Below are 13,059 nucleotides of genomic sequence, written 5' to 3' on the forward strand. Positions count from 1 at the left end.
GGTCTTGGGGAGCAGGTGCGATGTCGATGAGTGGTAATATTTTGAATCTTTTTTTTTTTTTCTGAGCAGCAGTTGTCAACAGTGGGCTTAAAATATTGATTAAACCATGTTGTAAACAGATGTAGTCACCTAGGCTTTGTGTATCCACTTATACAGTCCAGGCAGAGTAGATTTAGCATAATTCTTAAAGGCCCTAGGATTTTCAGAATGATAAATGAGCATTGGCTTCAACTTAAAGCCACCATGTGCATTAGTTCCTAACAAGAGTTAGCCTGTCCTTTGAAGATTTGAAGCTAGGTGTTGACTTCTTTCTAGCTATGAAAGTCCTAGATAGCATTTTTTCCCAATGTAAGGCTGTTTTGTCTACATTGGAAATCTGCTGTTTAGTGTAGCTACCTTCATTAATTATCTTATCTGGGTCTTCTGGTTAACTTGCTGCACCTTCTACATAAGAACTTGTTGCTTCATCTTACACTTTTGTTACAGAGACAGCTTTTTTCCTTAAATCTCATGAGCCATCCTCTGCTATTTTCAGACTTTTCTGCAGCATCCTCACCTCTCTCAGCCTTCATACTATTGAAGAGTTAAGGCCTTGCTTTGGATTAGGCTTTGGCTTAAGGGAATGCTAGACTGTATGCTAAGAGTATGTTTAGTTTTGTAAGAAACTGTCAAACTGTCTTCCAAAGTGACTGTACCATTTTCCATTCCCATCATCATTCAGTAATGAATGAGAGTCCTGTTACTCTGTACTCTGAGCAGCATTTGGTGTTGTCAGTGTTTGGGATTTCGGTTATTCTAGTAGTTGTGTAGTGATGATCTCATTATTTTAATTTGCAATTCCCTAATGATAATATGATGTTGAGCATCTTCTCATGTTCTTGTTTTCCAGATATCTCTCTCTCTCTCTTTTTTTTTTTAAAGATTTTATTTATTTATGTGACAGAGAGACAGCCAGAGAGAGAGGGGAACACAGCAGGGGAGTGGGAGAGGAAGAAGCAGGCTCCCAGTGGAGGAACCCCATGTGGGACTCGATCCCAGAACGTCGGGATCACAACCTGAGCCGAAGGCAGACGCTTAACGACTGCGCTACCCAGGCGCCCCCCCAGATATATATCTCTTTTGATGAAGTATCTGTTCAGAGCTATTGACCATTTTCTAATTGGGTTGTTTGTTTTTGTATCATTGAATTTTAAGGGTTGTGTATTTTGGGTTATAGTCCTTTATCAGATACGTCTTTTACAAATATTTTTTTCCCCAGTCTATGGCTTTTCATTCTTTTGACATTGTCTTTCACAGAACAGAAGTTTCTTTTAGAGTTTATTTATCTATTTGACAGAGAGAGAGACAGCTAGTGAGAGAAGGAACACAAGAAAGGGGAGTGGGAGAGGAAAAAGCAGGTTCCCAGCAGAGGAGCCTGTTGTGGGGCTCGATCCCACAACACCGGGATCACGCCCTGAGCCGAAGGCAGACGCTTAACGACTGAGCCACCCAGGCGCCCCAGAACAGAAGTTTTTAATTTTGATGAGTCTAATTTATTATTTCTTTCAAGGATTGTGCCTTTTGTGTTTTACCTAAAAAATTCATCATCTTACCCAAGGTGGTCTAGGTTTTCTCCTATATTATTTTCTACGATTTTTATAGTTTTTTATAATTTCCCAGTTTGCAATTACATCTGTGATTGATTTTGAGTTAAATTTTGTGAAGCATGTAAAATTAGTGTCTAGATTCATTTTTTTGCTTGTGGATGTCTAGTTGTTCCAGCATCATTTGTTAAAAAGACTGTCTTTGCTCCATTATACTGCCTTTGTTCCTCTGTCAAAGATTAGTTGACTATATTTTCTGGGGCGATTTATGGGCTTTGTTGTGTTAGGGTGATCAATTTTTCTGTTCTTTGTCCAACACTACACTGTCTTGATTGCTGTAGCTTTATAGTGAGTCATGAAGTCAGGTAGTATCAGTTCTCCCACTTTGTCTTCTTAAATTTTCTGTTGGTTGTTCTGGGTCTTTTGCCTTTCCTTATAAACTTTTAATCAGTTTGTCAATACCTGCAACATAATTTGCTTAGAATTTTGTGATTGGAATTGTGTTGAATCTATACATCATGTTGGGAGGAATCGACATATTGACAGGTGTATTGAGTCTTCCAACCCATGGACATGGTAATTAGGTCCCCTTTGATTTCTTTCATCAGAATTTTATAGTTTGCCTCATATAGATTTTGTACATATTTGGTTAGGTTTATACCTAAGTACTTTAATTTGGGGGGTGCTAATATAAATGGTACTGTTTTTTAAATTTCAATTTCTAGTTGTTCATTGCTGGTATATAGGAAAACGATTGACTTTTGCTCTGTTTTTTTAATGTCCAAGAATCATTCACAGAATATCCAATTTTTGAAAATGGAGTATTGGAGTCTAATTATTGTTGAATTGTCCATTTCTCCCTTCATTTCTTTCAGTTTTTCCTTTCAGTTTATACTGGGAGCTCTGATGTTAGGTGCATATGGATTTTTAATTGTTATACGTTCTTGGTGGATTGTCTCTCTTATCATTGTGAAATGTTCCTGTTATCTTGAGTAATTTTTTTAAATATGTTTTTTAAAAAATATTTTTAAATTTTAATTCCAGTATAGTTAACATATAGTATTACATTTGTTTCAGGTGTACAATATAATGATTCAACAAGTCTGTACATTACTCAGCGCTCTTCATGATTAGTATGCTCTTAATCTTCCCCTATTTCATACACTATTTGTGTATGGTGTAAGAAAGTGGTCCAGTTTCATTCTTTTCCATGTAGCTGTCCAGTTTTCCCAACACCATTTGTTGAACAGACTTTTTCCCATTACATATTCTTGCCTCCTTTGTCAAACATTAATTGATCATATAATCAATTTATATTTATTATTAATATTATATTATTTCTGGGCTATTTTGTTCCATTGGTCTCTGTATTTTTTTTTTCTTGTTGTTTTTTTTTTTTGGTTGTTTCTTTTTGGTTTTTTTTTGTGGGTGTTTTGTTTTTGTTTTTGTGTGTGCCAGTACCATACTGTTTTGATTATTGTAGCTTTGCAGTATGTCTTGAAATCTGGGATCGTGATACTTCCAGTTTTGTTTTTCTTTTTCAAGATTGCTTTGGCTATTTGGGGTCTTTTGTGGTTCCATACAAATTTTAGGATTATTTTTTTTAGTTCTATGAAAAGTGTTGCTGGTATTTTGACAGGGATTGCATTAAATCTGTAGATTGTTTTGGGTAGTATGGACATTTTAACAGTACTGGTTCTTCTAATCCATGAGCATGGAATATCTTTCCATTTGTGCTGTCTTCAATTTCTTTCATTGGTGTTTTATAGTTTTCAGAGTACCAAGTCTTTTACCTCCATGGTTAAATATATTCTTAGGCATTTTATTATGTTTTAATATGTTTCATCTTGATATTGCTATAGCCACTCTACCTCTTTTTTGATTGTTTGCATAGTAAATCTTTTTTATCTGTCCTTTGATTTTCAACCTGTTTGTCTTTTTGGGCCTAAAGTGTGTCTCCTATAGACAGCATAGAGTTGAATCTTCTTTTTCATGCAGTCTGACACAACATATGCCTTTGATTGGAATATTTAGTTCACTCACATTTAGTGTTATTGATATGTTTGGATTTATTTCTATTTAATTTTTTATTTTCTATATGTTTCATGTCTGTTTTGTTCCTATTAAGTAGGTAATTTTCTCTTATTTTATTCTCATTTTTGAAATTAAAATTCCTGAGTTATTTTTAGGGCTTATGTATGCATGTTAACTTATCAGAATCTGCTTCAGATTCATTAGGACTTAGTTCCAATGACATATAGAAACTTTATGCCCATATAGGTCCATTCTCTATCCCCTTTTTAATGCTGTTACTGTTAGGCATAGGTCTATATGTGTTACATACTCAACAATACATTGTTATAGTTAAAACTTCATAAAATCTTAGGTTTTTTGAAAAATCTGGAAGAAGGGAGAATAACAATTATATATTTGTAGAGATTGTTATAGTAACCTTCTTATTTTCCCTTTTTTACATTCTTCATTTCTTCCCTTCTTTTGAGTTATTATGTGGTGTCATTTCCTTACTCCATTGCGACTCTATTCCTGTTATCTCCTTTGTGCTGTCATTATCAAATATATTTCTGTGTTATAGCCCAACAATTCAATTAGATATATATTGTTTCATACAGTTGCTTTTTATTTTTATTTTTTAAAATATTTATTTATTTGAGACAGGAAGAGCACAAGTGGGGAGGAGTATTGGAGGGAGAGGGAGAGGCAGATTCCCTGTTGAGCAGGGAACCTGATGTGGGGGTTGATCCCAGGACCCTGAGATCGTGACCTGAGCTGAAGGCAGACACCCAGCCGATTGAGCCACTCAGGTGCCCCTACAGTTGCTTTTTAAATCAGTGAAAGGAAGAAGGGAAAAGAAATATGCAGTTATACTGTCTTCTGCAATTACCTGCAAAATTGCTTTGATTGGCTCTTTTTGTTGTTTTCCATAAGTTTGAATTACTCGCTGGTGTCACTTGTTTTCATCCTGAAGAACTTCCCTTAGCATTTCCTGTNCACCTCCAGCAACCCTCAGTTTGTTTCCTATGATTAAGAATCTATCTTATGCTTTGTCTCCCTCTCTGGTTTTGTCTTGTTTTATTTTTTCCTCTCTTCCCCTATGATCCTCTGTTTTCTTTCTGAAATTCCACATATGAGTGAGATCATATGATAATTGTCTTTCTTTGACTTATTTTGCTTAGCATAATACCCTCTAGTTCCATCCATGTTGTTGCAAATGGCAAGATTTCAATTTTTGATGGCTGAGTAGTATTCCATTGTATATATATATATACCACCTCTTCTTTTTTTTTTTAAAGATTTTATTTATTTATTCGATAGAGATAGAGACAGCCAGCGAGAGAGGGAACATAAGCAGGGGGAGTGGGAGAGGAAGAAGCAGGCTCATAGCAGAAGAGCCTGACGTGGGGCTCAATCCCATAACGCCGGGACCACGCCCTGAGCTGAAGACAGACGCTTAACCGCTGTGCCACCCAGGCGCCCCTATATACCACCTCTTCTTTATCGATTCATCTGTCGATGGACATCTGGGCTCTTCCCATAGTTTGGCTGTTGTGGACGTTGCTGCTATTATAAACATTGGGGTGCAGGTGCCCTTTTGGATCACTACGTTTGTATTTTTTGGGTAGGTACCCAGTGGTTCAATTGCTGGGTCATAGGGTAGCTCTATTTTCAACTTTTTGAGGATCCTCCATACTGTTTTCCAGAGTAGCTGCACCAGCTTGCATTCCCAACAACAGTGTAAGAAGGTTCCCCTTTCTCCGCATCCTCACCAACATTTGTTGTTTCCTGACTTGTTAATTTTAGCCATTCTGACTGGTGTGAGGTGATATCTCATTGTGGTTTTGATTTGTATTTCCCCAATGCCGAGTGATGTTGAGCACTTTTTCATGTGTCTGTTGGCCATTTGGATGTCTTCCTTGGAGAAATGTCTGTTCATGTCTTCTGCCCATTTCTTGATTGGATTATTCTTTGGGGTGTTGAGTTCGATAAGTTCTTCATACATTTTGGATACTAGTCCTTTATCTGATATGTCATTTGCAAATATCATCTCCCATTCTGTCATTGTCTTTTGGTTTTGTTGACTGTTTCCTTTGCTGTGCAAAAGCTTTTTATCTTAGTGAAGTCCCAGTCATTCATTTTTGCCTTTGTTTCCCTTGCCTTTAGAGACATGTTTTGCAAGAGGTTACTGTGGCTGAGTTTGAAGAGGTTGCTGCCTGTGTTCTCCTCAAGGATTTTGATGGATTCCTGTCTCACATTGAGGTCTTTCATCCATTTTGAGTCTGTTTTGTGTATGGTGTAAGGAAATGGTCCAGTTTCATTCTTCTGCATGTGGCTCTCCAATATCCCAATACCATTTGTTGAAGAGACTCTCTTTTCCATTGGATATTCTTTCCCGCTTTGTCGAAGATTAGTTGACCATAGAGTTGAGGGTCCATTTCTGGGTTCTCTATTCTGTTCATTGATCTGTGTGCTGGTACCATACTGTCTTGATGATTGCAGCTTTGTAATAAAGCTTGAAGTCTGGGATTATGATGCCACCATCTTTGGTTTTCTATTTCAACATTGCTTAGGCTATTCAGGGTCTTTCCTGGTTCCATACAAATTTTAGGACTATTTGTTCCAGCTCTGTGAAGAGAGTTGACGATATTTTGATAGGGATTGCATTGAATGTATAGATTGCTGTAGGTAGCACACACATTTTAACAATATTTGTTCTTCCAATCCATGAACATGGAATATTTTTCTATTTCTTTGTGTCTTCCTCAATTTTTCATGAGTGTTCTATAGTTTTCTGAGTACAGGTCCTTTGCCTCTTTGATTAGGTTTATTCCTGGATATCCTGTGGTTTGGGGTGCAATTGTAAATGGGATTGACTCCTTAATTTCTCTTTCTTCTGTCTCATTGTTAACATATAGAAATGCAACGAGTTCTAGCAACTTTGGGGTGGAGTCTTTTGGGTTTTCCACATACAGTATCATGTCATCTATGTAAAGTGAGAGCTTGACTTCTTTGTTAATTTGGATGCCTTTTATTTCTTTTTGTTGTCTGATTGCTGAGGCTAGGACTTCTAGTACTATGTTGAACAGTAGTGGTGATCGTGGACATCCCTGCAGTGCTCCTGACCTTAAGGGAAAAACTTTTTTCCCCATCGAGAATGATATTTGCTATGGGCTTTTTGTATATGGCTTTTATGATATTGAGGTATGTTCCCTCTATCCCTACACTGTGAAGAGTTTTAATTAAGAAAGGATGCTGTACTTTGTCAGATGCTTTTTCTGCATCTATTGAGAGGATCGTGTGATTCTTGTCCTTTCTTTTGTTTTTTATTTTTTATTTTTTTAAATAAGATTTTATTTTAATTTATTTGACAGTGAGAGAGACAGCCAGTGAGAGAGGGAACACAAGCAGGGGGAGTGGGAGAGGAGGAAGCAGGCTCCCAGTGGAGCAGGGAGCCCAATGCGGGGCTCGATCCCAGGACCCTGGGATCACACCCTGAGCCAAAGGCAGACACTTAACGACTGAGCCACCCAGGCACTCCGAGATCAGAGTCTCTTATGGTTTGTCTCCCTCTCTGGTTTCATCTTGTTTCATTTTTTCCTCTCTTCCCCTATGATCCTCTGCCTTGTTTCTCAAATTGCACATATGAGTGAGATTATATGATAATTGTTTTTCTGTGATTGACTTATTTTGCTTAGCATAATACCCTCTAGTTCCATTCATGTATTGCAAATGGCAAGATTTCATTTTTTGATGGCTGCATAATATTCCATTGTGTACATATACCACATCTTCTTTATCCATTCATCTGTCGGTGGACATCTGGGCCCTTTCCATAGTTTGACTATTGTGGACATTGCTCCTATAAACATTGGGGTGCAGGTGCCTCTTTGGATTACTACATTTGTATCTTTGGGGTAGATCCCTAGTAGTGCAGTTGCTGGGTCGTAGGGTAGCTCTATTTTCATTGTTTTGAGGAACCTCCATACTGTTTTCCAGAGTGGCTGCACCAGCTTGCCTTCCCACACAAATTCTTTTAGTTTCTGTTTTTCCTGGAAGCTTTTTAACTCTCCTTCTATTTTGAATGACTCCTAAGTGTTCTTGGCTGCATATTTTTCTCATTTAGCACCCTGAGTATATCATGCCAGTCCTTTCTGGCCTGGCATGTGTCTGTGGGTAGGTCTGCTGCCAGTCTGATGTTTCTACCCTTGTAGGTTATGGACCAGTTGTCCTGAGCTGCTTTCAGGATTTTCTCTTTGTCTCTGAGATTTGTGTGTTTCACTATTATATGTCAAGATGTTGAGGTATTTTTATTGATTTTGAGGGGTGTTCTCTGTGCCTCCTGGACTTGAATGCCTGTTTCCTTCCCCAGGTTAAGGAAGTTCTCCACTATAATTTGCTCCAATATATCTTCAGCACCCCCCCCTTCTTCTGGGATCCCAGTTATTCTAATATTGTTCTGCTTTATGGTATCACTTATCTCTTGAATTCTACCTTCATGATCCAGTAGTTGTTTATATCTCTTTTTCTCAGCTTTTTTATTCTCCATCATTTGGTCTTCTATATTACTAATTCTCTCTTCTGCCTCATTTATCCTAGCAGTTAGAGCCTCCATTTTTTATTGCATCTCTTTAATAGCCTTTTTGATTTTGACTTGATTAGATTTTAGTTCTTTTGTTTCTCTGGAAAGGGATTCTCTGTGTCTTCTGTGCTTTTTTCAAGCCCAGCTAGTATCTATATAATCATTGTGAACTCCAGTTCTGACATCTTATATCTGTACTGATTAGGTCTGTGGTGGTCACTACTGCCTCTTGTTCTCTTTTTTGAGATTGTTTTTCCATCTTGTCATTCTGTCTTGTAGAAAGTGGACACTTTTCTATTTGTAGAGTTGCAGCTCTTCTTTTTTTAGATCTCCGGTTGAGTTCGCAGGTGTTCAGAATGATATGATAGCTATCTAGCTGAATTCCTGGGACCAGATGAAGCTAAGGTCTCCTACTCCTCCGCCATCTTGGACTATCTCTTTTTTTTTTTTTTTTTTTTTTTTTTTTTTTTAATGTATGCCTTTATTGCTGTAAATTTCCCTTTAGCACTGCCTTTGCTGTATCCCATAAGTTCTGGTATTTTGTGTCTTCATATTCATTTGTGTCAACTTTTTTTTTTTTTATTTTCTTTTGTGACTTCTTGTTTGACCTATTCATTTTTTTTTTTAAAGAGTGTAGTGTTTAATTTCCATATATTTGTGGAAATATCCAGTTTTTTCTGTGCTGTTTATTTCTAGTTTCATTCCATTGTGATTGGAAAAGACACTGTATTTCAGTCTTCTTGAGTTTCTTAAGACTTTTGTGGCCTATCATGTTCTGTCCTAAAGAATGTTCCATATGTAGTTGAAAAAAATTTATATTCTGCTGTTTTTAGGTAGAGTGTTCTGTATATGTGTGTTAGGTCCAGTTGGTCTATAATGTTGTTCATTTCCTCTACTTCCTTATTCTTCCGTATGGTGGTTTTATCCATTACTGAAAGTGAGGTATTGAAGTCTTTTAATATACTGTGTTGCTGTGTATTTCTCCTCCTATTTGCCTGATTGATTTGGGAGCTCTGAGGTTGGGTGCATAATTACTTGTGATTGTTGTATCTTCTTGGTGATTTCACCCTTTTATGGTTTTAAAGTGTCCTTCGTCTCATAACAGTTTTTGATTTAAAATCTGTTTTCGTCTGAATTTGATACAGCTACTTCTATGCTCTTTTGGTTACTATTTGCATGGGATATCCTTTTCCATCCTTTTACTTTCAGTCTATATGTGTCCTTAGATTTTAAGTGTTTATCTCATAGGCAGCATATATTTGGAAGACTACTAACCTTTAATATTAAAAGCTTACTCAGGGAAGGGCTCTTTCAAACTGTTAATTTGTACCAAAAAACGTTTAATCTAAGATGAAGAGTTGATGACACCTGCTTAGTTTTGAAGCATTCATCTTACGAATCCTTCTTTAAGTATTTGGGTTATATTCAGAGGCAGTAGTGGGAAAGTTGATCAAACATATGGGAATGTATTAGAAATTAGTTTTCTTGATGACATCTAAACAAGTAGGTGATAAAAATAGGAAGTTCTGGGGAGTGGATTTTTTAATAAGAACTTTTCTTTTAACATTTAATTTTTAGGTTTTCTTTAAACTGATAAAAGTGAGGGGGGAATGTTCATTTTCTCACACATTGGGTTAGTTCTCAAAGTGCTAGTTTCTTAATATTGTATCATTAGTTTCCTACAAATATCCTAACGAATTGAACTCTCTTTTTATAAGCTGTTGTGAATCAGCTCTTTTCAAAGGCAAGACCCCATGGTCCACAACCAGCATTATTTAGCTGCAGTGACTAGCCGTTTTGAACGTTTATGTTGGTATTCTTTCCTGAAGGGCGCAAAGAAGACTGACCGTGCCACAACATTGGCTGTATCGTTACATATTTAGGTATTTCAGATGGCCAGAATGCATTTGAAAAACAAGTTTTATTTTTTATCCTTTGTCCCTTAAAAATTGCCATTAAAGCAAGATGAGAAAAACCTCTTAGAAGAATTGATAGCTTAGAAATCTCTTTAGTTATTGAATAGATTTTAAATAAGCTTGCCGTTCTGTGACCAAAAAGACATTGTTATAAGTTCTCTCTGTAAAAATGTTTTGTTAGTGTAGTAATAGTGCTTTAAATCTGGAAAAAATCTGATGACCTTGGATTTCTTTCAGAGGCTCTTTCACATTTGTGGTTTTTAATATTTTGTTAGCATTCATCTTTTCTTGGCTTATAAACTGCCTGTCTTACTTTTATAACTTCTTCCCTTTTTATGGACATTGTGTGTTTATATCTTTGAGGATCCGAGATACTCATTTTAAAGTTTTTTGAAAGTATAGTTTGTAATTACAAAACTATACTTTTTTTAAAGATTTTATTTATTTATTCGACAGAGATAGAGACAGCCAGTGAGAGAGGGAACACAAGCAGGGGGAGTGGGAGAGGAAGAAGCAGGCTCATAGCAGAGGAGCCTGATGTGGGGCTCAATCCCATAACGCCGGGATCACGCCCTGAGCCGAAGGCAGACGCTTAACTGCTGTGCCACCCAGGTGCCCCTGTAATTACATTTTTAACAGGAGTGTTTTTTTTGTTTCCTCTTTTGGTGTACCCTTCACTACCTGGTGTTTTTGTGATTATCTTTACCTTGCCCCTTGTGGCTTCTTTTTCAAAAATAGGTCTTATATTGAAGCTTTGGGTTTTTATTATCCAGGGATATTGGAGAAAATTTCAGGAACCAGTCTCTGAACCAGTGGGTGACTTGACCTAGCTCATTTTTGTTTGATTGCCTTGGATCTTTTCCATTCGCATTCTTCAGCCTTGAGCTGTAGTCACAGCTTTTATTGCTGCCTTTCACAGTTGAGAGAGCTCTGCTCTAACCCCTAATCTCACAAAATGAGCCTGATGTTTGTTCCCACTGTCTCCACTATGGATTGATTTTAGTCCCTATTGTTAGGGTTCATTTCTTAGGTGTCTCAAATAGTAAGATTTTAAAATAAGTAACTTGCTTGTTTCTGCTTCCTTCTTTTACTTGTAGGGGTATAGGAGGTTAAGGAACTGCCATGGTTTATTGGAAATTATGTTGGATTCTAACTGGATAACTTAAGACTCTTTTAATTTTTATTTTTTTAAAGATTTATTTATTTGGGGAGAGAGAGTATGCGTGCGCGAGGGCAGTGGGGAGAGGGGGAGGGAGAGAGGGAATCCTAAGCAGACTCTGCGCTAAGCACAGAGCCTTACACTGGACTGGATCTTACAACCCTGAGGTCATGACCTGAGCTGGATTTGGTTTATTATTATTTAATAACAGTGAATGTGTTACTACTCTATTTAAATCTGCTTTTGATTTTCAGGTTGTTCCATTGACCTGTCATGTATGGCAACAGCCATTATATCAAGGCAATAGTGGGACAGAGATTTCTGATACTATTGTGGTCTCTGTGGAAAAAACAGCTTGGTGGGGGTCTAAGGCTGATCAGGTATGTCTTGTGTAATTGGCAAACTATTTTTCTTTTCATAAGCAGCATGAGAAATTTTGATTTAGCTGTTAAGAATAGTAAGAGGTGAATTACTTTAATATTCCATTTTTCTAATCTTTTTTTTAAAGATTTTATTTATTTGATAGAGAAAGCGAGAGAACACTTGCACAAGCAGGGCAAGCGGCAGGCAGAGGGAGGGGAAGAAGCAGGCTCCCCACTGAGCAAGGAGCCCAACACGGGGCTCGATCCCAATCCCATCCCTGGATCATGAACTGAGCCCAAGGCAGGTGCTCAATCAATGGAGTCACCCAGGCGCCCCTCTAATAGATCTTTAACAATTTTAATTATATTGAATAGCAGTTCAGTTCCTTTTTGTCTTAAGACTCCTTTACATTCTTGGAAGGCAGCTATGCTCACCACTATACCACCAACGCTCCTTTACATTCTTCACAAGTATTTTAAGCATCTTTTGTTTATATAGATTATCTGTATTGATATTTAGCTTACTAGAAATTAAAACATTTAAAAATATTTTTAAAATAATAAACCCAGTACATATTAGTGTAAATAATATATTTTAAAAATGAAAAATAATATTTTTGAAGACAAAAAAATTAGTTGAAAGAGTGGCATTGTTTTACATTTTTGCATATCTCTTTTTTTTTTTAAATGATTTTTTATTATATTATGTTAGTCACCATACAGTACATCCCCGGATTCCGATGTAAAGTTCGATGCCCCATTAGTTGCGTATAACACCCAGTGTACCAGATTTTTGCATATCTCTTTAATGTCAGGAGTAATAAGAGATGGTATATTAGACAGGGTTCTCCAGAAAAACAGAACCAATAGGAGACTTATACATAAACACACACACACACACACACACACACACACGCACACACACTAAGGAATTTGCTCTTATGATGGCTGAGAATTCTAAGATCTGCAACCTGGAGATTGTAGTCTGAATCCAAAGGCCTGAGAACCAGGAGAACAGATTGTGTAAATTCTATTCTGAATCCAAATCTAAAGGCAGGAGACCTATGTACCAGCCTTAAGACCACCAGGCAGAGAGAGTGAATTCTGTTTTATTTAGCCTTTTGTTCCATTGAGGCCTTTAATGGATTGGATGAGGCTTGCCCACAATGGAAGGGGCAATCTGCTTTACTCAGTCTGTGGATCAAATGTTAATCTAGACATACAGACATACAGAATAATATTTAACCAAATATCTGGGCACCTGGTGGCTCAGACAAGTTGACACATAAAATTAACCATCACATTTGGATTCTCATATCTGCTTGTGCATTTAGTCTGTTGGAATACATCGAAGTATGTAAAAAAAAAATCTGGCCTTACGTAGAAAAGGGAGCCACACATAGATTTCCTGAAAGAATGTCTGTGATTGCCCAGGGATTTTTGG

The 13,059-nt window shown here is 37.1% G+C and overlaps 1 protein-coding gene across 18 annotated transcripts in view; it reads left to right on the forward strand.

Annotated features, from left to right (window-relative positions):
- Positions 1-13,059, forward strand: part of ALMS1 (ALMS1 centrosome and basal body associated protein) — a 174,757-nt gene that overhangs the window by 13,973 nt on the left and 147,725 nt on the right. For 17 of the 18 annotated variants that reach the window (XM_034659360.1, XM_034659361.1, XM_019802036.2 and 14 more), the window contains exon 2: positions 11,508-11,633. The exons of the other annotated variant lie outside the window; for it this stretch is intronic. In XM_034659360.1, the coding sequence (XP_034515251.1) occupies positions 11,508-11,633 (126 nt within the window). The remainder of the gene's footprint in view (positions 1-11,507; positions 11,634-13,059) is intronic. 18 annotated transcript variants of the gene reach the window in all.

Source organism: Ailuropoda melanoleuca, chromosome 4 (genome assembly GCF_002007445.2).
Source record: "Ailuropoda melanoleuca isolate Jingjing chromosome 4, ASM200744v2, whole genome shotgun sequence".
NCBI lineage: Eukaryota > Metazoa > Chordata > Mammalia > Carnivora > Ursidae > Ailuropoda > Ailuropoda melanoleuca.